This window comes from Leptopilina boulardi, unplaced genomic scaffold (genome assembly GCF_019393585.1).
Source record: "Leptopilina boulardi isolate dan_hultmark-lab unplaced genomic scaffold, ZJU_Lbou_2.1 LbouV2_194, whole genome shotgun sequence".
Lineage (NCBI taxonomy): Eukaryota > Metazoa > Arthropoda > Insecta > Hymenoptera > Figitidae > Leptopilina > Leptopilina boulardi.
In genome coordinates, this window is record NW_026137745.1 from 735,770 (window position 1) to 762,159 (window position 26,390).

At 24.0% G+C, this 26,390-nt stretch overlaps 1 protein-coding gene across 9 annotated transcripts in view; it reads right to left on the minus strand.

Annotated features, from left to right (window-relative positions):
* Positions 1-8,690: 8,690 nt before the first annotated feature.
* LOC127278063 (multidrug resistance-associated protein 1) overlaps positions 8,691-26,390 on the minus strand; it is a 35,582-nt gene continuing 17,882 nt past the window's right edge. For 3 of the 9 annotated variants that reach the window (XM_051299580.1, XM_051299579.1, XM_051299581.1), the window contains 7 exons: positions 20,164-20,384; positions 15,035-15,215; positions 14,815-14,923; positions 14,061-14,190; positions 10,354-10,876; positions 9,330-9,576; positions 8,691-8,953 (listed from right to left, as the gene is read on the minus strand). In XM_051299580.1, coding sequence (XP_051155537.1) covers positions 8,833-8,953; positions 9,330-9,576; positions 10,354-10,876; positions 14,061-14,190; positions 14,815-14,923; positions 15,035-15,215; positions 20,164-20,384 — 1,532 coding nt within the window. In that variant the 3' untranslated portion in view covers positions 8,691-8,832. Of the gene's footprint in view, positions 8,954-9,329; positions 9,577-10,353; positions 10,877-14,060; positions 14,191-14,814; positions 14,924-15,034; positions 15,216-18,715; positions 18,937-20,163; positions 20,385-25,454; positions 25,676-26,390 lie in introns of all 9 variants that reach the window. The other 6 variants (XM_051299578.1, XM_051299582.1, XM_051299583.1 and 3 more) reach the window with 3 other exon arrangements.

Here is a 26,390-nt window from a genome sequence, read left to right on the forward strand (position 1 = left end):
AAAGTAATTTCGTGTTCTTTAAAATAGTACCAACCGTTTCTCTAGAAAGTATTAATGTACTTTTTCAAAAAAAATTTGGTATAGAAAAACAATAATAAATACAAAAAAAAAATATATATATATATTTCTAACCTTATTTTGCCATCGATGCGTTTTATTTATATTGGACGATATCATCTGCTGGAGACACACGATTATTATAAAAATGTCAAACACTCTCGGAAACCATATGTATATATTTTTAAATAACGAAATACTTTTTCTATAATTGAAGCGATCGCGTGATTTTAAAAAATTTCGAACACTCCCAAGACAATCCTAAAAATTTTGCTAAAATTAATTTAACAATAAAACGTTTTCGTTCGCGAATTAAAAGAATCAAGCACTTCCGAAACTATACATTCATTTTAAATGTGAAAATATCAAATAAAAGACGATAAAAAGAAATAAAAATATTTAGCACAACCAAATTTTGCCTCTACAATTGCAAAATGACACTCACGTCGACTACATCTAAATAGCTCAGTACACGAAATGCAACTGATTGAATTTTATTATCTCTAGGATTTTCAATCCACATTGTTTATGACTTGAGACTTAAGGTGAACCCTTTGTTGTACTTTAATGAAAATATATATATACAGCTCGTGATGCAGGTATAAAGGTAATAAAATTCCAAAATCGTTTCAACACAATAATTAAAGTGATTTGTTAATTATTATTGTTATTATTATTATTATTAAGAAGAAAAATAAATTTCTGTTTGTTCAGCCATTTGTAATTTCGAAGAAATAAAAATTCGGCGAATTGAAATTTCTATCACTTAAAAATTCCGAATTATATAAAATTCGAATGAATGAAAATTCTGTTAAATTCAATTTTTTTTTTTATTAAAAAGTCATGTAAATGAAATGACTATAAAATAAAAATTGTGCCAAACAAAAATTCGGTAGCTAAAAATTTTGTTTGTATATTAAATTCGTATATAAAACATATATCTATGAAATTTTAATTTGAAAATTTTACTAAAATATAATTATTTCTAATAAAATACTTTAAAATAAAAATTCTAATTAATGATTAAAGTTAATTATCAAATTATCAATTTTTTTCAAACTTAGGGCCAGTTTCATCAACTCCGGTTAAAAGTTAATCAGCGATTAAATCCCTAACCGACCAATCATGAGCGTTTAAATTGGCTTTAATCGCTGATTAACTTTTAACCATAGTTGGTGAAACCGGACCTTAATATAATTAATTCAACAAGTTTTGATTGATTTTTTACATTCTTATCATAATGAGAAGGTATTACATTTGGTTGATTTTGAGCATTCTCTATAATTCCAGTGAATCTCGACGTTTTGAGACTTTCTGATGCTGAAAAAATGTGTCTTAAAAAATTTTTAATGAATCGTCTTCAAATTTGGTATACACTTTAAGTGTACCAAAATGTCGCCTGAGTTCATTGGCCAGATAATTTCGTCAAAGAAATAAAAAAATTAATCAAATTTTGAATTTTTAAAAATTTTTCAAAAATTCGCATTTAAAAAGAAAAAAAATTTCAATTTTTTTTCGAAAAATACGACTAAAAATAAACACTTTTTTCCTCTGATATTTTTTAATAGCGAGTAAAACAAAAAAGTTATACCTTTTTTTAAAAAAAAGAATAAAAACGGATGAAAAATGGGTAAAATCGAGGGGCTATTCACTGAGATCCAAGAGATCCAGTGACAATTAGATGACAAGAAATCAAAAGAGACGACCAGTGATCACAAGAGACGACGAAAAATCGCAACTAACGTCAAGTCAAATCGCAAAATCCTCACAGAGAAAACAAACGAATGCATTCATTGTTTTTTTAAATAAATGTTCGAATTTTATTTATTAAATTAAATTTATTTTTAATTTTCACTGTAATTTAAATGTAATCTTGATTTTATTTCAATTGATTATTTATTTAGTTTATTGTTTATTACATTAAATTCACTTTAAATTATTAATTATAAAATGAGTTATTTAATTACCATGTTATTTAATACTTGCTTTTTTTACTAATATAAATTAACTCGAAATTAATATAATTATAGTTAATGTGGAAATTTTAAACTATTGGTATATTTTTTACTTTATCAATAAATTATTTTAATTAAACTATTTATTTGAAATTTTGAATGAACATAATAAAACCGAAAAATTATTTGTTTATTATAATTATTAATTATTATAATATAATACAGAGATAAATAATAATAAATGATAAAAAACTTAGGAATCGTATTCCTCTTAAATCATTTTGTGCCATATTTTTAATTTTTAATTAAAAAATATTTCATGTAAGTAACCTCGGAAGTAACCTTAAAAAATAAAGAATTTAATGCAGGGCAAAATTACATTATTTTGCAAAAAAAAAATGTTCAACTATTTATTATTTCTGTTTAAACCACCTTAAATTAACACAAATAACAGTAACTTACTAATAAATTCACAAATTTTTTTTTTTTTTTTTTTATATAAGTCCATAACCATTATTTTCCATTTCTAACATTGCAATTGTTTTCGAAAAATCCTTTAATTCAAAATAGTTTATATTTTGCTCGTTGCATCAGAATTACGTAAGTTTTTGATTAGTATCTACCGAATTGGAATAACTTTATTTATTTGTTGAATTTTTTTTTATTTACATTAATCAATTGATGGTCCCCATCAAATAACTCAAACAATTGTTGAATTAGTAGTTCTAATGATAATCAATACCGTTGAAAAGTGAAAAAAATAAAAGTTGAAAATTAACTTGTTTACATTATTCATATTAATCTGTTAAAATTGTACACTTCCACTCAACATTTAAAATTTTTTAATGCACCCTTTTCTTTTGCTATTGAATTTTTCTAATTTTCGAGCGTAAAACGCGAGTGCCGTGATGAGAATGTTATCCTTAAAGTAGAAGTACTTTATGAAAATGAAAATTAATTTTTGAAAACCAAAAATTTCACTTATATCAATTGTACAAAAAAAAATTTTTATGAGTAAAAACATGAGTGCGAATCCTCATATAAAATTAAATTTTTTTGTTGCATTAAAAATTCATTTACTATAAATTTTTTTTTTTTTTAATGTATTAAAATTTTCAATGGATTTTTTCTTTTGCTCAAGCGAAATTTAGTTATATTAGATTTTAATACGATTGACATTCAATATTAGAAAAATAATGTATAGCACTTTTTGAATATAATTAAAAAAAAAAAAAGAATGGTTATTTGTCCAAAATAAAAGAATTTAAATAAATACAACTATAGTGATTGAATATTATGCTGATGATGAAATAATAGTCTATCACAGAATTCAAGCTTCTACACGTTCTGAGCTCTGAAAAAATCAAACATTTCCAAAATTTATCCTCCTGATGATTTTCTTTTAAAAGATACTAATTCTTTTTTGTTAAAAAATCTTTCTCATATTATAACCAAATTTTAAAAAAATTTATAAATCACAATAATCATAACTCTCACATTTATCTTAATAATGTCAAAAAAAGGATAAAAATTACAAAAGCAGTACCTTTTAATTTTGTAATTGAATTGCTCTGCAAGTAATACAATAATTGCAATTCCTAAACCAATTCCAAGAATTATGAATGGCGAAATTATCAAGTCATTGTCAGTTTTTTTTTCTATCGAGATCACTTTATTGTCATTATAACCGTCATTAATCCATTTGTCAGTGAAACCAGTTTCCATAAATCTATGCAGATGACGTTCAAATTCAGGAGCATACGGAGAATTTTCTACCAAAGTAATAACATTAATATCGAACGATCCTCTAAATAAGTAAAAAGTTTTAATAGTTTGAACCCTATTTATTTTCAAATCCATTAACAGCACTTTTTTAGCCAATTTTGCATTCACATTGCAGCATACTGCTTTATTCTTCAAAAGTTCTTTAATACAATCTTCCACGGATTCATATTTACCTGATCCGATTTCAAATGGAAGGGTCGTGTTTATTCCAGTAATGTCTAATCCATAAACTGAATTCAATTCAAATCCCCATTTTTTATTGTAATCTTCAGGTTTTAAAATATCTTCATAAGTTGTATTTATTTGGATGGATGTTAAGACAGACAGCAATGTTGATGAAAGTATCAAAAAACCGAAAAGAATTGATATTAAACAAATTCTATTCGAGAGTCGTTTCACATTTACAGGAATTGTTATTCCCAGTAATGCCAGTATAAGATGCCAGAAATTCCAAATTCGACTGTTAAACTTGAAGAACCGAAGAAATTTCCAAATTAGAATCAAAGAGAAAATGATTAAAGTTCCTTGGTATATAAAATTCGAAATCAAAAAGTTTTTGAGTTTTCGTTTGGGTAGCAAATATACAGAATCATTTGGTCGAAACACATAAACTAAATTTTCTAAAATTTCAGGTTTATGAAAACTGTAAACAACATCTCTAGTTAGTTGACAGTTGTTATGTTCTGAAAACTTAGTTATAATATAAGAACAGGAAGCAAATGGTGCAGTGTTACGAGTTGTATTTTTCAAGCTGCTTTTGAAACATTCGTTAGTTGGAACTTGTAAATCTTTAAAATTCATTACTTCAGAAAAAATTTTAAATTTTTCATCCTCAAAGCTATAGGGGTTATTTACAGGCATGCATCTTCTTAATTCAAAACCATTCAGATTTTTTAGTTTTTGTGGAAAAACAATATCTCCCTTACGATAATTAAATCTTGTGTAATTTCCAGTAAAATTATTGAAGTAATGAATTATAATGTTCCTATGGTTTTGATTAATCATGAAATTGCGTTTCAAATTTTCATTTATTTCAACATCAAGAATTGTAAATTGAATAAAATTTCTTGACCATGCTGATCGAAGCAGAGCTTCAAAATTGTCATTTCTTTTATTCGTTAATATTATCATCAAGCACTTAGGAAAGGTGAATGAACCTGATATCTTTTTCATGAAATCGAAGGATGTTTCTATTACTGTTCCATTATTTTTAAGAATAATTATAAAAAGAGTACCTTTATGAAAACTCATCGAAGCAATAGATTTAAGTTTGTTTGGATCACGTTCAATGAAGTTTATCACTCGACTTGGACTATTACTTAATGTAGCTTGTAGAATTTCATTTAGTACATCCGTGCTTTGATGTTTTCCGTCATGCATTATTATTGTTTGATACGCTTCAATTTCCTTTTTTCTTATTTGTTGAATAATATCCTTAAAAGATACGGAATCCGCATAAATTATTTGCAACACTCCAAAAATTAAAACACTTATTTTTTTAAAGTTTAATTTGTATTTAATCATTTTGATATTTATTTAAAACTTGCAAGTGATTGTTTCGGCTGCGACGATCTGTAGAATACTAACATTTTGGTTTTTTTTTTCAAAATAAACCCTTATTGGCTCTTCCCTTTAATTGTGTAGTAAATAATTTTTTTCCCTTATATTGTATCATTCGATTGCTCGTCAATCAATTTTATTTTGTTTTAATAAAATGTGGAACAATAAAATTAATATAATACAATTTAGATATGAATTGATCCATAAAAATTAGGGTTGTCTATGACACATTTTTACACGATTAATTCTGAACTGCATTCTCGATTCCGAATAACTAAAATTTCATTCCATTTTTCTTTTCATTTTAATAGATTAAGCAATATGACAAAAGCCATTATAAGGAAAGTTCAAATTTTTTTTGGTAACAAATTTTTTTTTTTAAAGAGTTATGGAAACTTGAAGTGGTTAGTATAATAGCCCCGTGGTTGGGCTATTAGCAAAGTTTATATAAAATTGGTATAAAAAGAAATTCTGTCAAATGCTAATTCGAAAAATAAGAATTCGTCTTAAAAAATAATTATATCTAATAAAATTCTTTAAAATTTAACGAGCAAATTTTATTTGAGTTAATAAAATTTAAAGATATTAAAATAATTTTTTAAACAAAATATTATATGACTTTTTAATATACAATAATAGTAAACAATTAAACAAAAATTTATTATATTATAATTTAATTTTTCTTTTTATTTAATGATAGAAAAATAGATTCACCCCCTATTACAAATAATATCAAATGTAATAGGACACCCTATTCCATTTGATATTATAGGGTATAACATAAACGAGCTAATAGTGCGAGACGACCCTTTCATACAAAACTAGAAACTGAAATCACGCAACTCTGATAAAATTACTACGAATGTCACCAAAATAAAATTTGAACTATCCTTTTGGATCAATTCATATCTAAATTGTATTATATTAATTTTATTGTTCCACATTTTATTAAAACAAAATAAAATTGATTGACGAGCAATCGAATAATACAATAAATGCATAAGGGAAAAAAATTATTTACTACACTATTGAAGGGAAGAGCCAATAAGGGACTATTTTGAAAAAAAAAAACCTAAATGTTAGTATTCTACAGATCGTCGCAGCCGAACAATCACTTGCAAGTTTTAAATAAATATCAAAATGATTAAATACAAATTAAACTTTAAAAAAATAAGTGTTTTAATTTTTGGAGTGTTGCAAATAATTTATGCGGATTCCGTATCTTTTAAGGATATTATTCAACAAATAAGAAAAAAGGAAATTGAAGCGTATCAAACAATAATAATGCATGACGGAAAACATCAAAGCACGGATGTACTAAATGAAATTCTACAAGCTACATTAAGTAATAGTCCAAGTCGAGTGATAAACTTCATTGAACATGATCCAAACAAACTTAAATCTATTGCTTCGATGAGTTTTCATAAAGGTACTCTTTTTATAATTATTCTTAAAAATAATGCAACAGTAATAGAAACATCCATCGATTTCATGAAAAAGATATCAGGTTCATACATCTTTCCTAAATGCTTGATGATAATATTAACGAATAAAAGAAATGACAATTTTGAAGCTCTGCTTCGATCAGCATGGTCAAGGAATTTTATTCAATTTACAATTCTTGATGTTGAAATAAATGAAAATTTGAAACGCAATTTCATGATTAATCAAAATCAAAGGAACATTATAATTCATTACTTCAATAATTTTACTGGAAATTACACAAGATTTAATTATCGTAAGGGAGATGTTGTTTTTCCACAAAAACTAAAAAATATGAATGGTTTTGAATTAAGAAGATGCGTGGGTGTAAATTACCACTATAACTTTAAGGATGAAAAATTTAAAATTTTTTCTGAAATAATGAATTTTAAAGACTTACATGTTCCAGCTTACGAATGTGATAATAGTAATTTGAATAATACAATTCATAAAACATTTGCTTCCTGTGATACTATTATATCCAAGTTTTCCGAACGTAACAACTGCCAATTAACTAAAGAGCATCTTTACTTTATAATCAATAAACGTAAAATTTTAGAAAATCTAATTTATGTGTTTCGATCAAAAAATATTGTAACATTGTTACCCAAACGAAAGCTCAAAAACTTTTTGATTACGAATTCTATATACCAAGGAACTTTAATCATTTTCTTTTTGATTCTAATTTGGAAATTTCTTCTGTTCTTCAAATTAAACAGACGAATTTGGAAATTCTGCTATCTTATACAGGCATTACTAGGAATATCAATTTCTGTAAATATGAAACGATTCTCGAATAGAATTTGTTTGATATCGATTCTTTTCGGTTTTTTGCTACTATCATCAGCATTGCAATCTATTATAACATTCGTCCAAATAGACACAACTTATGAAGATATTTTAAAACCTGAAGATTTTAATAAAAAATGGAGACTTAAATTTAATTCATTTTATGGAGACAAAATTGTAGGAATAAACACAACTCTTCCATTTGAAAAGGCAACAGGTAACTATGAATCCATGGAAGGTTGTATTAATGAACTTTTGAGGAATAAAGCAGTAAGCTGCAATGTGGAAGCAAGATTTGTTAAACAAGTGCTGCTAATGGATATCCAAATAAATAGGGTTCAATCTATTAAGACTTTAGACATTTATGGAACATCATTTAATATTGATTCGATTTTTTTGAAAGAAAATTTTCCATTTGCTTCTGAATTTGAGCGTCATATGAATAGATTTATTGAAACTGGTTTGACTACCAAATGGATTAATTACTCTTATGAGGTCATTAAAAACCACCAGATGAAGGATGATATAGTGATCTCGAGTGAACAAAAAATTGACAATGATTTGATAATATTGCCATTTATATTTCTTGGAATTGGTTTGGGAATTTCATTTATTGTATTTCTTGGAGAGCAATTCGATAACCAAATTGAGAGGTAAAGCTTTAGTAATTTTTATCCTATTTTGATATTAGCATTATTATTATTATTATCTTTTAAAAGTAAATCATCAGGAGGATAAATTTTGGAAATGTTTAATTTTTTTCAGAGTTTAGAGTTCAATTATTCTGTGATCGTCATAGTTTCCATAACTGCCAAACACGGATTGAAAAATTATATAAAACATTCGTACAAGTTCTCGCCAAAGAATGTAAGAAATTTCTTTTTTTTTTTTAACAATTTTTAAATAACTGAATTTTTATTTAATTCAATTTTTCATTTAATAAAATTTTAATAAATTAATATTCGCATGCATCATTTTTTCTATTGATTATATAATAATCTATAATTAAGCAGAAGTTTTCCCATTTAATTTTTTGTGCGAAAATAATATCAGTAATACTAATTTTCAATGAACAGACGTTTTTATTTCAAAAATTGATATTCTCATGTATATTATACATATATACAGTTAGGTATTTATATATTAAATTAAGTAAGTAATGAAAGAAAAAAATGGTAAACAGCCACACTGCTTTTTTTTCCTATTAATTTGACACTGTTAAACCTGCATCTTTTGCCATATTATAGAATAAACTATCTCGCTTTTGAAGAAGATTAATAGGCGAATCAAATTCCACAATTGTACCCCTATCTAAAACTATCACCCTAGGAAAAGGAAAAAAGTAGTTTTTTTATTATTTTTTTTTTCGAAAATGTTTTTTTTTTTTAAGAGTCACTCCATTATATTTCATTCTAAATGCGTTGAGGATTTTTATTTAAAAATATAGAAGTAATTTAACACTTTAATCAGTTTTAAATTCATTATTAAAATAGGTATAAACATTATTTTCTCCCCAATAGATATTTTAATTATTTTAATAAATAAATAATATCATTTTATTATATTATCTATATTTTTTCAATATAAATAATTTAATAAAATTACATCTTTTTTTTTGGATGAAATATAATGGAATGATGGATAAGAAAAGTTTTTTTTTCTTTTAATTTTAAAAATAAATAAAAAATTATCTCAGTTTACCTGTCTGAATCAAGAATAGTATTAAGCCTGTGAGCGATCGTAAGAACGGTACATTCTTTAAATTCCTCTCTGATTGTCCTTTGTATGAGGTCATCAGTTTCTAAATCAACGGCAGCTGTGGCTTCATCTAAAATAAGTACTTTAGTTTTTCGCAATAAGGCTCGCGCTAAGCAAATTAATTGCCTTTGTCCCACACTGAGATTATCACCACCCTCTGAAACTTCGTGCATCAAGCCACTTTGTAATCCTGCAAATAAAATATTTATCATGTAGAGATTATTTTTTTTTCAAAATTAAAAAAATTTTTTAGACTCTTTTTTTATAAATAAACAAATTTTTTTTTTTTGACTACAATTACCCCGGTTGACTAATTTTTTATGTAAATAGAATTTATTTCTTTAAAAAATCTTTTTTAAAACTTATATAAATATTTATAAGTAAAATTTCGAATTTAAATTCGATTTATGAACAAAAATACCCTTAAGATTCTATTTTATGAAAAAATTAACTAGAGAATATAACGTAACAAAAATTCTGTCAAAAATAAAATTACGTAAAAATTTTACATAGAAACTTAAATATAGAAATTCTTGTAAAAACAATAATTAGGAGCTTTTCAAAAGTCGATAAATACATTTTTCGAAAAATTTGAGAAAAAAGCATAAAACCAAGATGATTTATAATTTTAATTTTTTTTTCTAGAAAAAATTACCAAAAAAAAATTCTCCAATTAACTAAAAGTAAATTTTACACATTATTCATTCGTCCTCTATAATAAAATTAATACATAGCTGAAGTACGCAACGTTTATGATAAACGATTTTTAAAGAAATAATTTTTTGCCTAAAAAATATTTTTTTTGTAATTTGTTAATTATAATGGAAACAAGAAATATTTTTTAGGCGAAAAATTATAGAATTTTTCATTTTAAAAAATTATTTCTTTAAAAATTGTTTATCATAAATGTTGTGTACTTCAGCTACGTAAATTAATTACATATAATAATAGAAAGTAAAAAGAAAACCTGTAATAAAAGTTTTGAGATGAGCGTGCTCCAGAGCTTTCCACACTTGATCGTCGGAATAAACGCCAAATGGATCAAGATTTGTTCTTAAATTGCCGGAAAATAGCACCGGATCCTGAGGAATGATAGTCAGTCTGGATCTAAGTGTATGTAATCCAAGTGACGAAATATCAATATTATCGATGAATATTTTTCCATCGGCTGCCTCGATTATTCGAAATAATGCGAGTGTCAATGATGATTTACCAGCACCAGTACGTCCGACAATACCAATTTTTTCACCACCATTCACAGAAAAACTAATTCCCTGTAGCACCAAATCAAGTCCTTTCCTATAGCGTACTTTAAAATCACGAAATTCAACGCCACCAACTGTTGGCCATTCTTTTGGCGGTTCACGTTCAGCAATTTCCCATGCAGCCTCTTGTGGTGTTTCACCATATTCCTTTATTCTCTCAACAGCCACAATATTTGTCTCAACGTCAGAAGTCATACGCACCAGCCAATTTAATGTCTGAGTTATCTAAAAGAAAAAGAAAATTACAATTTATAATTACATTTTTTGTCTCTATTATTTTATTATTTATTTACTAAATATAGGGTGGGGGGTCCATGCTGTTTCAACTATATTATCGATTTTGATATTTTTTATTTTGCTAAATTTTTTTTTCAATTTTTTTTTTGTATTCTTTAAAAAAGAGTTTCATGATTTTTTCGGATTTTTTTTTTATCAAAATATTTACGAGATATTAATCTTTTAAAATTTCAGATTTATAAGAATTTTTTTTTTAATTCTCTCATAACTTTTTTAAAATTGTATCAATTTTGAAAGTTTTGTTTTTTTTATTGTGTTTTTTAAGTTAAAATTTTCGAAAATTTGTTGCAAAAAATGCCGGAAAAATAATTTACTAAATTTTTTGTAATTTAAAGATTAAAATCTTATTTTAAAAACTGTTTGTATCTTTCGATTTTTTCTTTAAATTTTCGCAAAAAAACTCATTTTTCTTTTATAAAAATTTTGAACAAGGTCTAGTAGTGGCGAAATGATTCTTTTAACATTTTTTTTAATTTTTTATAATTTTCGAAATTTACAATTTTTTTTACAAATACCTACGATTTTTTTTGTTGTGAAAATTCCCGAAAATTTGATTTTTATGGTAAAAACCATTTTAAAAAAGTCACAAAAATGTATGTTTTTTTATGGTAAAATATGCAAAATTTGGAAAAATATTATAGAATACAAAAAAAAAGGATTTCAATGCGATCTACAACTTTTGTCTAATTTATTTTCTTAAAATTTTGCATATGAAAAAAAAACGAAGGATACAAACAATATTCAAAATGAGATTTTAATTTATAAATTGCAAAAAAAATTATTAAATTATTATTATTTAAATTTTTTAACCATTTTTTGCATCAAATTTTCAAAAATTTCATTAAATCACAATTTCAAAAAAAAAAAAAAAAAAAAAATACAATTTTTTAAATTAATGCATTTTTAAGAAAGTTATTCGAGCATTCAAAAAAATCTTTAAAAGTCTGATATTTTTAAAAATTCAAATCTCGTGAAAGGCTTGATAAAAAAAATTTGAAAAAAATCTTGAAACTCTTTTTCGAAAAGTACAAATGGATACAAAAATTTTATTAAAATTAAAAATGTCAAAGTCAACGATATGTTGAAATAGCGTTGACCCCTCCGCATAAACATTCAGCCAAATTACATTCACTTTAAGAGAATTTTCTTTAGAATTCTAATTTAAAAATGTGAATTTCAATCTCATGTGAAATAATTATTATTTACAGAGTATTTAATAATATTTAATAAGAATAATTTTGTATTTCTTATTTATTTATTTATTTAATAATTAGTAAATACTTTGTGTTGTCATTTCACGAAATTCAAAAAGCCGTACACGATGCAGACTTTGCACAATAATTTTGTGAATAGAATTTGGTCGAATAAATAGGACCAATTCATTGAAACGCATGAATAAATCCTAAAAATTCATTAGTTATATAATTTTCATTTAAAAGAATTTCGATAGCATTTCCTTTAGTAAAAATTTTCATTTCTTTATAATTAGCATTTTGAGAGAATTTCCATGTAAATGAATTCTCATATTACAGAATTCCAATTTAACAATATTTTTTTTTAATAAAAAATGTTCTAGTACAGTAAATTTTTATTTCATAGAATTTTGATCTAATATAATAATTTCTACTTAACCCAATTTTCACTTAACAAAATTATTATTTAACAAATTTTCAACTAATGAAAATTTTTATGACAGAATTTCCATTCGGTGAAATGAAAATCGTGACGTTTAAAAATTCAGTCGAGTTGAAATACTGTTAAATGAGAATTCAATGAATATTTATAGTTAATGTAGAATTCTTTTATAAATAAAAATTCAGTTAAAAAGAAATTCTTAATATCAAAATTTGTTTAAATAAAAATTCTGTTAGATTCTAGTTCAAAGAAATGAAAATTCGTCTAAAATAAATATAAATTCTTTCGATTGAAATTCTATGTGATGCAAATTTTAAACAGTAAATTTTTGGGGTTTATTTATTCGTCCCAATTATTTTTTGTTTCAGTAAATAATAATAATAATTAACGATACGTACGTGAAATAATAGATATTTTTAACAAAGTAACATTTTACCATTTATTCGGCCCTTAGTTTCATAGTGCTTTTTTTTAAAGGGGGGGTGCTTAAATTTTCCCGAATTTATTATTAATTTTTCTTTTATTTACATTTTATTTTTGTTGAAAAATTCGAGAAAATTTATTTATTTTTTTTTTACTGTGCAGAGTCGATTAATTTAGTTCACACATTATTATATTAGCAAAACAAAATCTCGAACGTCAAACTGTTAATATATGACAAAAACTTTCTATTAAATTTCATTAACTGAAAGAAATTGTTTTTTACACAAATACATAATTTATATTTAATAACAGATTAAAAGATTATTTATTTAGCACAAATGCCCGCAGTTTATTTTACGATGGAAAAAATATCAAAAATCTTATTTTTGTGTTTTTCTTTTTAAATTTAGAAAAATACATACTTTAAACTTTAGAACAGAATTCATTTCATAAATTGATTTTAACATTAAAAAAAAAATTTGAAATCTAAGAGTTTCGATTATAGTAAAAATAATAATTTGTTCTATTAAATTTATAAAAGTCAATTTGTATTCCGTAACTTAATAAAGAAAATTAATTTCCTCCAGTTGAAGTTTTTTCACATCCATGCGTTAAAGTTTTATTTCTAAATATCAAAAAAAACCTAATTTCAATAAAAAAAGCAATTTTCAAACAAACATTATTTTTTGTACCTTGTCGCAGTTTTGATAAAGACGTTGGAATTCTCTAACTGTGACGAAACGTTCACTTCCCAACTATGAACCAAAACATCACGTGCCAAAGTTTCATACTCATTTTCTTCTCATCGTCTTCACACAATTCTTTGTTATAAAACAAAACTTTAACGCATGATGTTTCAGCTTTTTTTTTTACTCATGTTAATTGTCTTTCACATTCCTTATAATAAATTAATTATATTTTTGAAAAAAAAACTTATTTGTAATTAGAAAAAAAAAATTTTTTTTTTTAAATAATGATTAAAAAATTATATTGAATTTAATTTGCAAATTTTCCAAAAAGAAGGTAAGAAAATATACATAGAATTAATTCTTACTTGTAAGGCATAACTGAGCGATAAACCAGCAATTCCTGCTTCGAGATGTTTCTCTCTTCCTAAGACGCAAAAGAGTGCAGCGAAAAATATAATTAAGTTGCCAACCATCTCTAATCTTATAGCTAACCACCTAAAAAAAACAATGAATACAAGTTTTTAAAAAATTTTAATTTTTGCAAATTTTAAATAAACATTAAGGGGAGCTACCAGTAAAATTAAAAATTTTTTAAATTATTATTTATTTTTTGATTTTATTAAGTGTATAAAATGATGCTACGTCATGAAAATTTAGAAAAAAATTTATTAATTAACAAATTTTATAATAGAACTTAAAATTCAGGAAAGATAGAAATTTGAATTTATTTCATAATTTTTAATATTCTTCATCGACATTTTTTTATACTGTTTTTTTTATCATTCTGAACAATTAATCGTATAGTTTTTAAAAAAATGTAAATTTTTCAAAAAAAAAAAAAAAATTTCTAAAAAAAATTGTGTAAAAAATGTAAAACAGTGAAAAATTATTTTTCTTCATTTTCCCATAATGGAAATATAATTCTACTTCTGGTTTCGAAAAAAGGTCAAAATGGTCAAAAATGATTCTAAATTTTGTTAATGTTAAAACATTTTTAAATCCTAAATAATGTCAAGAAAAAAAATTGTTGCCTCATAAAAACGAAAATTTCAGTGATTCCTTCCCTTAAATAAATAAAAAATAAATTTGTAAATATATATAGTAATAAAATAAAATTACCTATTGGCAATAATACTTGGGAAATAGCACACTTGATTGAAATCAACTCTCATTTCAGATTCCTTAATAAATCTATCTTGTACACCATAAGCTCTAATTGTCTGTGCACCTGAAAGTATAAAAAATAATTTTGTAATTAAAATAATATAATTATTAATTGCGTTTAAAGAAAAATCTCTTTTTCAAATGTCTAAATTTTTTTTATAATTTTGAAACCTACCGGTAACAGATTCACCAAAATGAGAATATATCGGTGACCTGGAAACAGATTCTAAACGTTTCAACTGACGCGACGTAGAAACGTAAAAACGTTGAACGAAGTAATAAATTAATCCCATTGGAAATATGACACTAATAAATTCAGGTGTACTGAAGCTGATCACCACTAAAGTGGCAACAACCTAAAAAATAATCAAATAAAATATTAAAAATCTAAAACACATAAGAAAATTAATTATTTATCTAGAACAAAAATAAAGCTCGCTAATATTGCAAAAGTTAATTTGAAAATTGTTATATTACATCTGTGTAAATTAAATTAAATTTCGATAATTATTAAATTCTACCACTTTTTATTATTATTAATTTATAATTACAGATAATAATTAAAATAATAATAATAATAATTAGTACAATTATATTAAAAATATATCAACTTTTGCAATTAAATTATAGACATTTTTTCTTGTTACATTTGTACAAGAATATTATTAACACTGCAAGAGACATATTAACAAAAAATAAATAATATAAATGAACAAAAAACAAATAAAACATTAAGCAAAGCAATATTATAAATATAACCCAATAACCACAAGTTATTTTTAACTTGATTATACACAAACACATTTTTAGAAAAAAGTTTCATTCTTTAATATATATAGAATAAATTCAAAATACGTTTTGAACCATAAAATTAAATTTTGAAACTTTTTTTTCAAAACTAAAATAATACACAACTAAAACACGAAAATAACACAAAATCCTAAACTAAAACATTAAATCAAGCAAAAATAATAACAATTATCATGCTAAGCAATTTGAGGAATTTTTTTTTCTCTTATAACAAAAGCGGAAATTACAAAACTTCCAAAGCTTTTTTTTTCTTTTTTTTTTTTTGACAAAAAAACAAAACTGACAATATTTGTATTGGCCCACCAACATGTACGTTAAAAAATGTTATTTAAATAGATTTCTAATAAGAAAACACATAATAATAATTAAAAAAAAAAGAATTTGTCTTGTGTTGATTAAATTGAGAATTAAAATCAGGACACAATTATACAATCACCAAATTCTCTACGAATTTATAGTATGTATATCGTAATACAATAGATATTTTTTTGAGAGAGAGAGAAAGAGAGAGAGAGAGAGTGAGAGGAGTCCTTTTTAAAATACTTTTTCGTCATCTGAACCAACCGTCGCTTCAATTAGTACTATATAATAAAACAGAAGTCATTTTATAATCAGTAACATTAGAATCACACCCAATTTTATTGTTTTTTTTTATTATCTACTTTCCCTGCCGCACTTTGAAAGTTTATAAAAAGAAATTATTAATTTTTTATAAAATTCTAACATCACTACGGCAACAATATGTGGACAATATTATATATATATATATATATATATATGTGGACTCCTTGCACTAAATTTGGAAAATTTTAAGACATTTTAAGGTGCAAAAATTGCGGAGTTAGAGAACTTCAAAGTTCAGAATGACAAAAACCTCATTTTGAGAAATATGAAATTAAAGGACGTCCACATATAATAATATAAAGGAAATAACTAATATATAGAGTAACGTAAAATAATATTACACTAAATGAAATAAGGAAAACGACGAAATCAAATTGCCACTGTTTATTAATTTTTTTGTATCTTCCCCAAAAAAAAAACTAAATACACATTTAGACATAGTTTTATTTAACAAAAATTTTCATCTACAAACTTATCATTTACTGTAAATTTTTAAATTTTAATTTAACTATAATTCTTTTACATGAAGACTACAGTGAAATGAAAAATTAAGGCAAAAAAAATTCAATAAAATAAAAAATTCAGTCATATGGAAATGGGACGCATATTCTAAAAAGCATTATAGTTAGAAATTTCATTTTATGGAATTTAATTTGTCATAATTTGTTTTGAGCCGAATTTTTATTTCTTTGAATTAGTATTTTGCAGAATTTTCATCAAAACGATTTTCTATATTACACAATTTTTATATAACCAAAAATTCATTTCACAGAATTTTTATTTGTTCGAATTTTTTATTTGTTTATTTTCATTTTATTCTTTCAGATGAATTTTTCATTTGTTCGAATTATTATTTTTAAAATATAATTTCCATATAACCGATTTTTCATGCTACAGAATTTTTACTTTGGTTGCCATTTGCAATTTCGGACAAATAAAAATTACCTCAATTAGAAATTTTGTTAAATGATTTTTCAGTTAAATAAAAATTCTATAGTATGAAAAATCGATTATATGGAAATTATATGAAATAATAATTCAAACAAATGAAAATTCATCTGAAAAAAAAATTCTACCCAATAAAAATCCTTTAAAATGACTATTATGCATTAAATGAAAATTTTGACAAATAAAAATTCTGTGAAGTGAATTTTCGGTTTTATAAAAATTCTGTAATATAGAAAATAGTTTTAATGAAAATTCTGCAAAAAAACTAATTCGAAAAAAAGTAAAAATTTGGCTCAAAAATAATTATGACAAATGAAATTCTATGAAATGAAAATTTTAACTAATGATTTTTAGAACATAATCATGCGTCTCATGGAAATTTGGGTAACTAAAAATTTTGTTAAATAGAAATTCATTGAAATCGAAATTCAACTAAATAGAAAATCGGTCAAATGGAAATTTGGAAAAAAATAAATTCTATTAACTGAAAATTAGAAATAGAAATTCAATAGTTGAAAGGAATTTTGTTTAAAAATGTAAATACAAGAAAATTAAAATTCAAGTAAATCAAAAAATGTTCATAAAAATTAAATAAAAATTTAATCAAATAGAACAAAAATTCTTTTACATTAAAATAATGTCGAATTTCAAATTCGAGAAATAAGAAATTTGGAGGTAAATAAAAATTCTGCTAATATGTAAATTCAAATATAAAATATAAATTTGCGAAAATTGTAATTTTATCCAATAAAAATTTGATCAAATGAAAATTATAAATATTTATTAAATGAAAATCCGACAAAATAGAAAATTGGAATAAATAGAAATTCTGGTAAATAAAAATTCGGTTAAATGAAAATTTATTCCCACGGAAATAGAAATTCGGGTAAATAAAAATTTAATTGAATCTCGTATTAAAATGAAAATTTGTTCAAATAGAAATTCGCAATAAATGCGATTTTATCAAGTATGGAAATTAGGTAAAATAAGATTTTGGATAATATTCGGGATAATATATGGAAATTTGCTTAAATGGAAAAAAAAACTAAGAAAAAAATTCATTAAAGCAACAAATCGATTACATGCATATTTGTCAAATATAAATTTAGACACATAGTGTTTTTTTTTTAAATTTTCATGCGGTCCCATTAATTAAATTAAATAAAACATATTAGTACAAATGTGTTAATTAACAGAAATTAAAAATAATTATATTAAATAATAACATAAAGAAAAATAATTTTTTTTTAAAATTATAAATAATAAAAAAAATGTGTATTGTTTTTAAATTTTCAAAAAATGAAATGAAAAATTATTGATTTGTGGCAATTTGATAAATCGTCAGTGAGCAAGCAAAGTAGATTTTTGTTTTTCGGAGGTGCATTTCTACAAAATCCGCATTATCATCATCATCATTATTATCATCGCCATCATCATAATTATCATCATCATCCGTGAGAGGGAGGAATGTTACCTCGAAGAAACAATAGATGGTATCAGAAATTTGTTGGGGAAGCGAAGTGTCCAGTACATCGACGTCCTTTGCAAATCTGGAGATGATACGACCTGTAGGAGTCGTATCAAAGAACGTCAAAGGAACTCGCATCACTCCATGCAGCATCACAAGGTGCATCTGACGAGCAGCTAGCCAGCAACCCAGCTGTGGTGCCAAATCACAGCAAAAGCTCGAAATTGCTACAACATCGCCCGATATTATCAATCTATTTTTTTTCGAAAAAAAAAAAATTACAAAAATTTTTCTTTTTTTTTTTTTGTTTTGTTTTGTTTCCTTTTGATCAGCCACGTGCAAATTGTTAAAACTGAATATAGACCTATATATAAAGGTACATAAATTTAATAGTCATTCATTGTTTGAAAAGATTTTTTAATTTTAGAAATGAAACTAGATCTCAGAAAAAGGCGAAATTCATTTTTTTTTTGTTTTTTTTAGAAATGTTATACATGTTGCCAAATATTAAAAAGTCAAAAATACATGTTTAGAAACCATTTTTCTTTTTTTTAAAGACACGTGATAGAAAGTCATCATGTATTTTGATTTTCCAAAATTTTCTCATTTCATGTAATTTCTCACCAAATAATTCTCACAAATAAAATATACAAAAAAATAATTTTTTTTTTTTTTCTATAATTTTTGGAAAATGATAACAAATTCATATATTATTTCTATCATATGTAAAGAAAATAATTTCTAAGATTGAAAAAAAATTATAAAATCAGATAATTAGAAAAAAGGATCGTTTTTTATAATAACCAATTTTTTTTTTCAATAATAGAAAAAGAAGGGAATGATCATGCTACTCATGAGCTAAAAAATGCGAAGTGGAAATTATTTGCTATTTTTAAACTATAAATAAGATGATTCCGAAAGATAATGAAAATATCTACTAATATAAAGATGTGAGGTAGGTAATAATAGTAATTATTAGAAAGTTGTGCAAGAGAAATAGAGAGAGAGAGAGAGGGGGAGAAAAAGAGAGCATTTCCAAAGCGCAGGCAAAACTACAGCTCAAATTAAATGATATTTAATTAGTATAATTGTGTCCTTGATTAATTCTAATAAAATTCCACTATCCTGACGATACCGATACGACCTTAAAAAAAAAATCGAGTAGAAATCATTCCACTTAAAAATTTCATTCAATTTCCTCTTTTTTCTTTTTTTTTTTTTGTTAGACAAGTCAACAAACCTAAGACAATGTAATCCTGATATATTCCAATAATATGCATTCGACAATCTCCAATTATATAATTATAGGGATGCAGATTTTTTTTTTACAGTATAAATATCCAAATTTTTCGAGAATAACTTAAAAAATAATTTTTAATTAAAGAGCAACCAAAAAAACTAATAATAATAAAAAAAAAACAATTTTTTTTTTTTGAAAACATTTCTCAGCTTACCCTAAAAAAACAAGCCACCCATTGAGAAAATGTCAAGGGAAGTCTTGTATCTATAACATCGATGTCGCTACTAAAACGACTTAGAATACGACCATTGGGCACAGTGTCGAAGAAAAACATTGGAGCACGCATTACCCTTTTTAATGTTCCTACGAGTAATATGATTGCCGATTGTATGACACCAAGATGAATCGACAGCGAGGCACAATAGACACATATGACTGTAACACATAACTCGTTCTTCAATAATCGCAAATAATTTTTGTCTCGATATAAAAAAAAATTATCAGTATTCAAAATTTTTCAAATTTTTTTTATTTTACCTATTTTTGCTCTACAATAATGTTACCTGTTAATCTGAATTTCTATAGTGTCTATTGAATTTTGTTCGAAAATAATTTTTCTACCCATAAAATCATGTTTTTTTAATCAAAATTATTAAAAAAAAAAATTATTTTTTTTAATTCTATTATAAAAAATTATTTAGTTCAATTGCTTAATATATCACTATACCTTTTTAATTATTTTTCTTTTATGTATACTTAAGAGTGTTCAACGGTCTTTGATATTCTTTGGCATTTAATTATCATCCTATAAAAACGGCACTGAATGTAAAAATGATAAACGCATTGATTTTAAAACACTTTTTTCTCCAATTATGGACACTTTTTTATAAAATCAGCCAACGTACCAAGATTTCTTATCTTATAAATTTCCTAAATCCGAAAGATTGTTCGAATCCATGCAAAAACGCGATCGCAAAATTGGAAAAAGGAAAGTAATATAATGACACGACCATTACGTCCTGCCGCCGTCAGATGGCAGAAGCATGCAGGGAGCACAAAGTCGCAGATGTTATTATATTACTTTCCTACTTTTCATTTTACAATCGCGTTTTTGTATAGATTTCCACAATCTTTTGGATTTAAGAAATTTATAACATAAGGATTCTCGGTATTTTGTCCGATTTTAAAAAAAGAGTGTCCGCGTTTCGAAAAAAAGTATTTTAAAATCAATGTTTATCATTTTCACGTTCTGTGCCGTTTTTTTAGGTCGATAATTAAATGCCTAAGAATTTCAGAGACCGTTCGACACTCTTAATGAAAATAGTGACCCTAACATAACCTCAAATTAAAAAATTAGATTATTTCTAACCATTTTCCAACACAAATAAATAAAATATTAGAAATCCATTAATTTCAATCAATTTTGGATGATTTAGTTATATACATGTCAGAAAAAACGGTTTTGACTCAAAATATTTAGTCAAATAATAAGTTTTTAACATTTAGATTTTTTTTCTTTTAGTTTATAAACAAAGACCGCAATTTCTATATCCAATTTTCATAAATAATAATACCTTATTTTACTCATTAAAATATTCTCTACAATCCTAATTTTTGTCAATGTTGTTAAAAAAATTATTTAAATAAAAACAATTTTATTTGTTTATAATTTTTGAAGATAATATTTTTATCAACACATGGAAAAAATTGTTATTGTAGAGAATATTTCAAAGAGTAAAATAAACTATTTTTTATAATAATTGAATAAAAATTACGATGTTTGTCTGAGGTGAAAGAAAAAAATCAAAATGTTAAAAAAAAAACTATTTTTAACACAAGATATTGCGACTCAACATTTTTTTCTTTCATTTATCTCTGAAAAGTTTATAACCTATATAATTTCCAAAATTAATTGAAATTAATTTTTATTATGCCTTATTTTCCGTTAAAAACATATTTCAAAATCATTTTTTTAATTTGAGGTTATGTTACGGTCACCATCTTTGTTCCGCACCGTAGCATTTTATAAAAATGGCCTCCAAATCGAAAATTTAATTTTGAAAAGGATTTTCTATGCAAGTCAGACTAGCAAAATCTTAAAAAAATAGCAGATATCCTGAATTTTGGAACCTTCATTTGTGCTCAAGAAATTAAAAATTTATTCACGATTACAAAATAAAAATCGTTTTTAAAATTAAATATATAAATTGGCGACCATTTTTAAAGGTTGCCTTTACAAAACACCGTTAAGGCCTGAGCAGAATAGAAATGTAACCGGAATCGTAATCGCAAACGCAACCGCAAGAATGAGTTAGAGAAGGATAGACATATTGTTTGTCCTTCTCTAACTCATTATTCCGGTTGCGTTTACGATTACGATTCTGGTTACGTTTCTATTCAGCTCAGCCCTTTAAAGAGATTTAACTTCTTGACATAACCTCAAAACTAAAAATTGTTTTTCATACAAATAAAATTAAAATTAAAATTGATTTCATTAAATTTTGAAAAAAAACAAAATTAAAAAAATTCAGTAAAATTTTCAAAAAAAAATTATTTTGCCCAAGAAGCACGTAATATAACCTCAATATCAAGGTAATATTATATGTAAGATTCGTAATATAACGTTGTAATATTACAGTAATCTTACAGTGATCTTAAAATGTCCGCCTCAAGGTAATATTACCGGTAATGTTACTGTAATATTACGCGCTAATATTAAGGTAATATTACAGTAATATTGCAGTAATATTATACCGTAATATTAAGGTAATATTACAAGAGAATATTACAGTAATATTATGGGAACATTTCTTTACGAAAAAAATCTACCCATCCAGGGAATCGAACCCCGAACTCAAAGCACACGAGTCCAGAGTTTTACCAACAAGCCAAATTGACTTATAATATATATTTACGTTTTTTATGCTTTATGAATAACTCAAATCAGTCTGTAATATTACTGTAATATTACAGTAATATTCCCGGTAATATTACCTTGAGGCGGACATTTTAAGATCACTGTAAGATTACTGTAATATTACAGCGTTATATTACGAATCTCACGTGTAATATTACCTTGATATTGAGGATATATTACGTGCTTCTTGGGTGAACTCAAATTTCTTGTCAAATAATAAATTATTTAACATTTTGTTTTTTTTAAATTAGTAAATTGTAATTTTTAATTAAAAAATTTTTTCTAAACAAAAAATACAAAATGTGAAACAATTATTATGTGACATGAAATTTGGGTTCAAAATAAATATTTTTTGAAAATTCTACACCTGAATCTTTCAAAATTTAGTAAATTTAATTTTAATTATAGTTTTATTTGGTAATAAAATCAATTTTCAATTTGAGTTATGTCAAGGAGTTTAACCTCTTTAAACTTGCAAGAAGAAAACAAAAAATAGACGCTTGAATCTTCCCTTAAAATTATTATATATCCGAATTTCTAATCAAATTTTCATATCAAAGAATTTCTACTTGACCAAATTTCTATTTGACGAAATTTTTACTTCGTCGAATTTCTTCTTGTACCAATTTTTATTTAACAGAATTTCTTTTAAATAGATCTTGTATATTTAATTCTGGTAAATAAAAATTTAACCTAAAACAATTATGTTTTTGAGAATTCGATTCAATGACACATTTTTTAAATGAAAATTCGAATAAATAAAAAAAATTTTACAATGAAAATTTAATTAAATAGAAATTCTTTTTAAATGAAAATTTAGTTGCATCAAAAATCTGTTAAGTAAAATTCTAATATTAATAATTGCAAAAAAATTCATTGAAATTGAAATTGTTTTATGAAAAATTTTATAAAATAAAAATTATACACAAAATGATAATTCAGTTTAATAAAACATTTGTCTTTTGTAAAGTTTGGTTACATAAAATTCGAATTAATTAATTTTAGGGAATATTCATAAGTCTAATATTTTTCAATCCTATATTTTTTTTTTAATAAAACTAAAAATGAATTTATTTTTTTACATAATTAATTCGAAAATATTAAATTTTCTACAGTTAAACAATAAAAAAAAAAAAAAATTGAACCCAATCCATACATATATTAGCAATAATTTGATGAAAAATTATACCACAAAATGTTTTGTTAAAATTTTTTTTTTTTTTTTCGAAAATAATAAAATTTTCATGCAGTATTATAGTTTCATTTTGGTCGAATTGCGAGTAAACAGATACAGAATTTCATTCGAAAATCAACACTAATAGAATTTTGACTATTAACTCGTGTAAATAATTTTTCATTTTTATATCTATAATTTTTTTTTTGTCAACAGTATTTTAAATAAATTTCCAATTGATCAGAAATATATCTTTATCATTGCTTTCTTGTTTATTGTTTAAAGAAACTAATTATTTGCCATTGTTATTATACTGAGTTAAAGTGCAATTTTTTTTTTTTTTTATAAAATTTGTGTTGTATTGTGATTTTTTAGAAAAGCTTATGTGTTTTGTTAGAAGAAAAATACATTTTTTCCGGTCACCTCAAAAAAAAAAAAATTTTTTTTCAATTTTTTAATGCAAGTATGTAAATTGTATTTTTTATTTTTGAAAATTACCCGGAAAAGACAGACGATCCAATTTTGAAGTACCATTGGAATTACGTTGTCAACAACATCAATATCTTTGCCAAGAATATTAAGAATTCGTCCGCGTGGAGTTTGATCGAAAAAAGACATTAAAGCCTTCATAATAATTTTTAAAATTTCCAAAAAAATTTCTTGTGACGCGTAAACAGCTCCAAGTGCAACTGTCACTGACTTCAAACAAACCATCACGGCTAAAATTTGGAATTCAAAGAAAATTTTTAAAAATTTTTTTTCAGAATTCATGATGATTTATAATTTATGAATGCAAATATATAAAAATAGGCGTATTAAATTTTTAAAAAATTCCAAAAAAAGAAAATTTTGAAATAAAAAAAAAAATAAAATTCTTGTATTTGTAAAATACAATATTGTTGTTTCATAAAAAATGCACTTTAAATTAATATAATTTTTTTTTAATTTTTTAAAAGTAATAGAAAAATTTATTAAATTTTTCTAAAACTTTTCATTTAAATATTTTTTTCAGTGTTTACTTTTCGATAACTAATTTTTCTTCAATACTATTTGAAATGTAATATTATAAATATTATATTTCAAATATTATTTTTTATTTTCAATATTATATTTGAAATTTTCAATAAAATTAAAAATATTATATATCCAATTAAAAAAAAAATAATAATTAATAAATTGTTAATATTTGTTTACTTTTCTTATATAAAACAAATTTGTCACCAATATTAATGCTAAAGCAAAAATTTTCCAGAAACATTTATATAGCGTTTCTATATAATTTAAAAGCTCACTTGTTTATTTATTATAATAAAACACATTTTTCCCGGTCACCATAAACAAAAATTTCCTATTTCTCTAATACCAATAAACATGTACTTTTTTTTTTTTTTTTTTTTTTTTTACTCTGAATTACCCGGAAAAAACAGTCAATCCAACTTTGGAGAACCATTGGAATAATGTTATCAACAACATCAATATCTTTGCCAAGAACATTAAGAATTCTTCCTAGTGGTGTTTGATCGAAAAAAGACATCAAAGCCTTCATAATAATTTTTAAAACTTCTAGAAAAATTTCTTGTGACGCATAAACAGCTCCAAGTGCAACTGTCACTGACTTCAAACAAATCATCACGGCTAAAATTTGAAATTCAAAGAAAAAATAATTGTAAAAATTCTCATACAATTTTTTGTTTTCTAAATACATATTTTACAGTATGATTCAATTGTGTTAATAAAAATTCAATTTTTTCTAAAAATTTTCTCTTTTATTCTATTTTTTCCTGTTTTTTTTTGTACGAAATAATTTTGTTCTATTATTAATTTAGTTTTTTTTTTTTTAAATTTTTAACTAAAAAAATGTTTTTCTAGAAGAATTGTTTGATTGTTTGATTTTTTTTTTAATAATAATTGAAATTGAATTGAACAAAAGTCCTGTATCAAAGTCTCAAGAAAGTTACTTTAAATTATAAAGATGAATATTCTGAAAGTGTTAAATTTCTTTTGTATAATTTGTAAGTGATGAGAATAAAATTTGGATATTAAATTTTTAACACAAAAAAGCACATTAAGATGATGACAAAAATGTGATTTTAAAGCAAGTTTTTCAATCACAGTACGTTTAAAAAAAAAAAAAACAAGAATTTATTTATACACATATTCGCTTTGTAAAAAAATTTGAAAAGCAAATATTTTAAGCTATTAATTCAGTAAGCGTCTGCATTTTTCCAAAAAATTGATATAATTTTATTTCTTTTTCACTAGAAGTTTAATAAATTGAAATAATTAATTTTTTTCATTTGGACAATTTTTTATTTCACAAACATTTTTTTAAAAATATATTTTTCCAAAC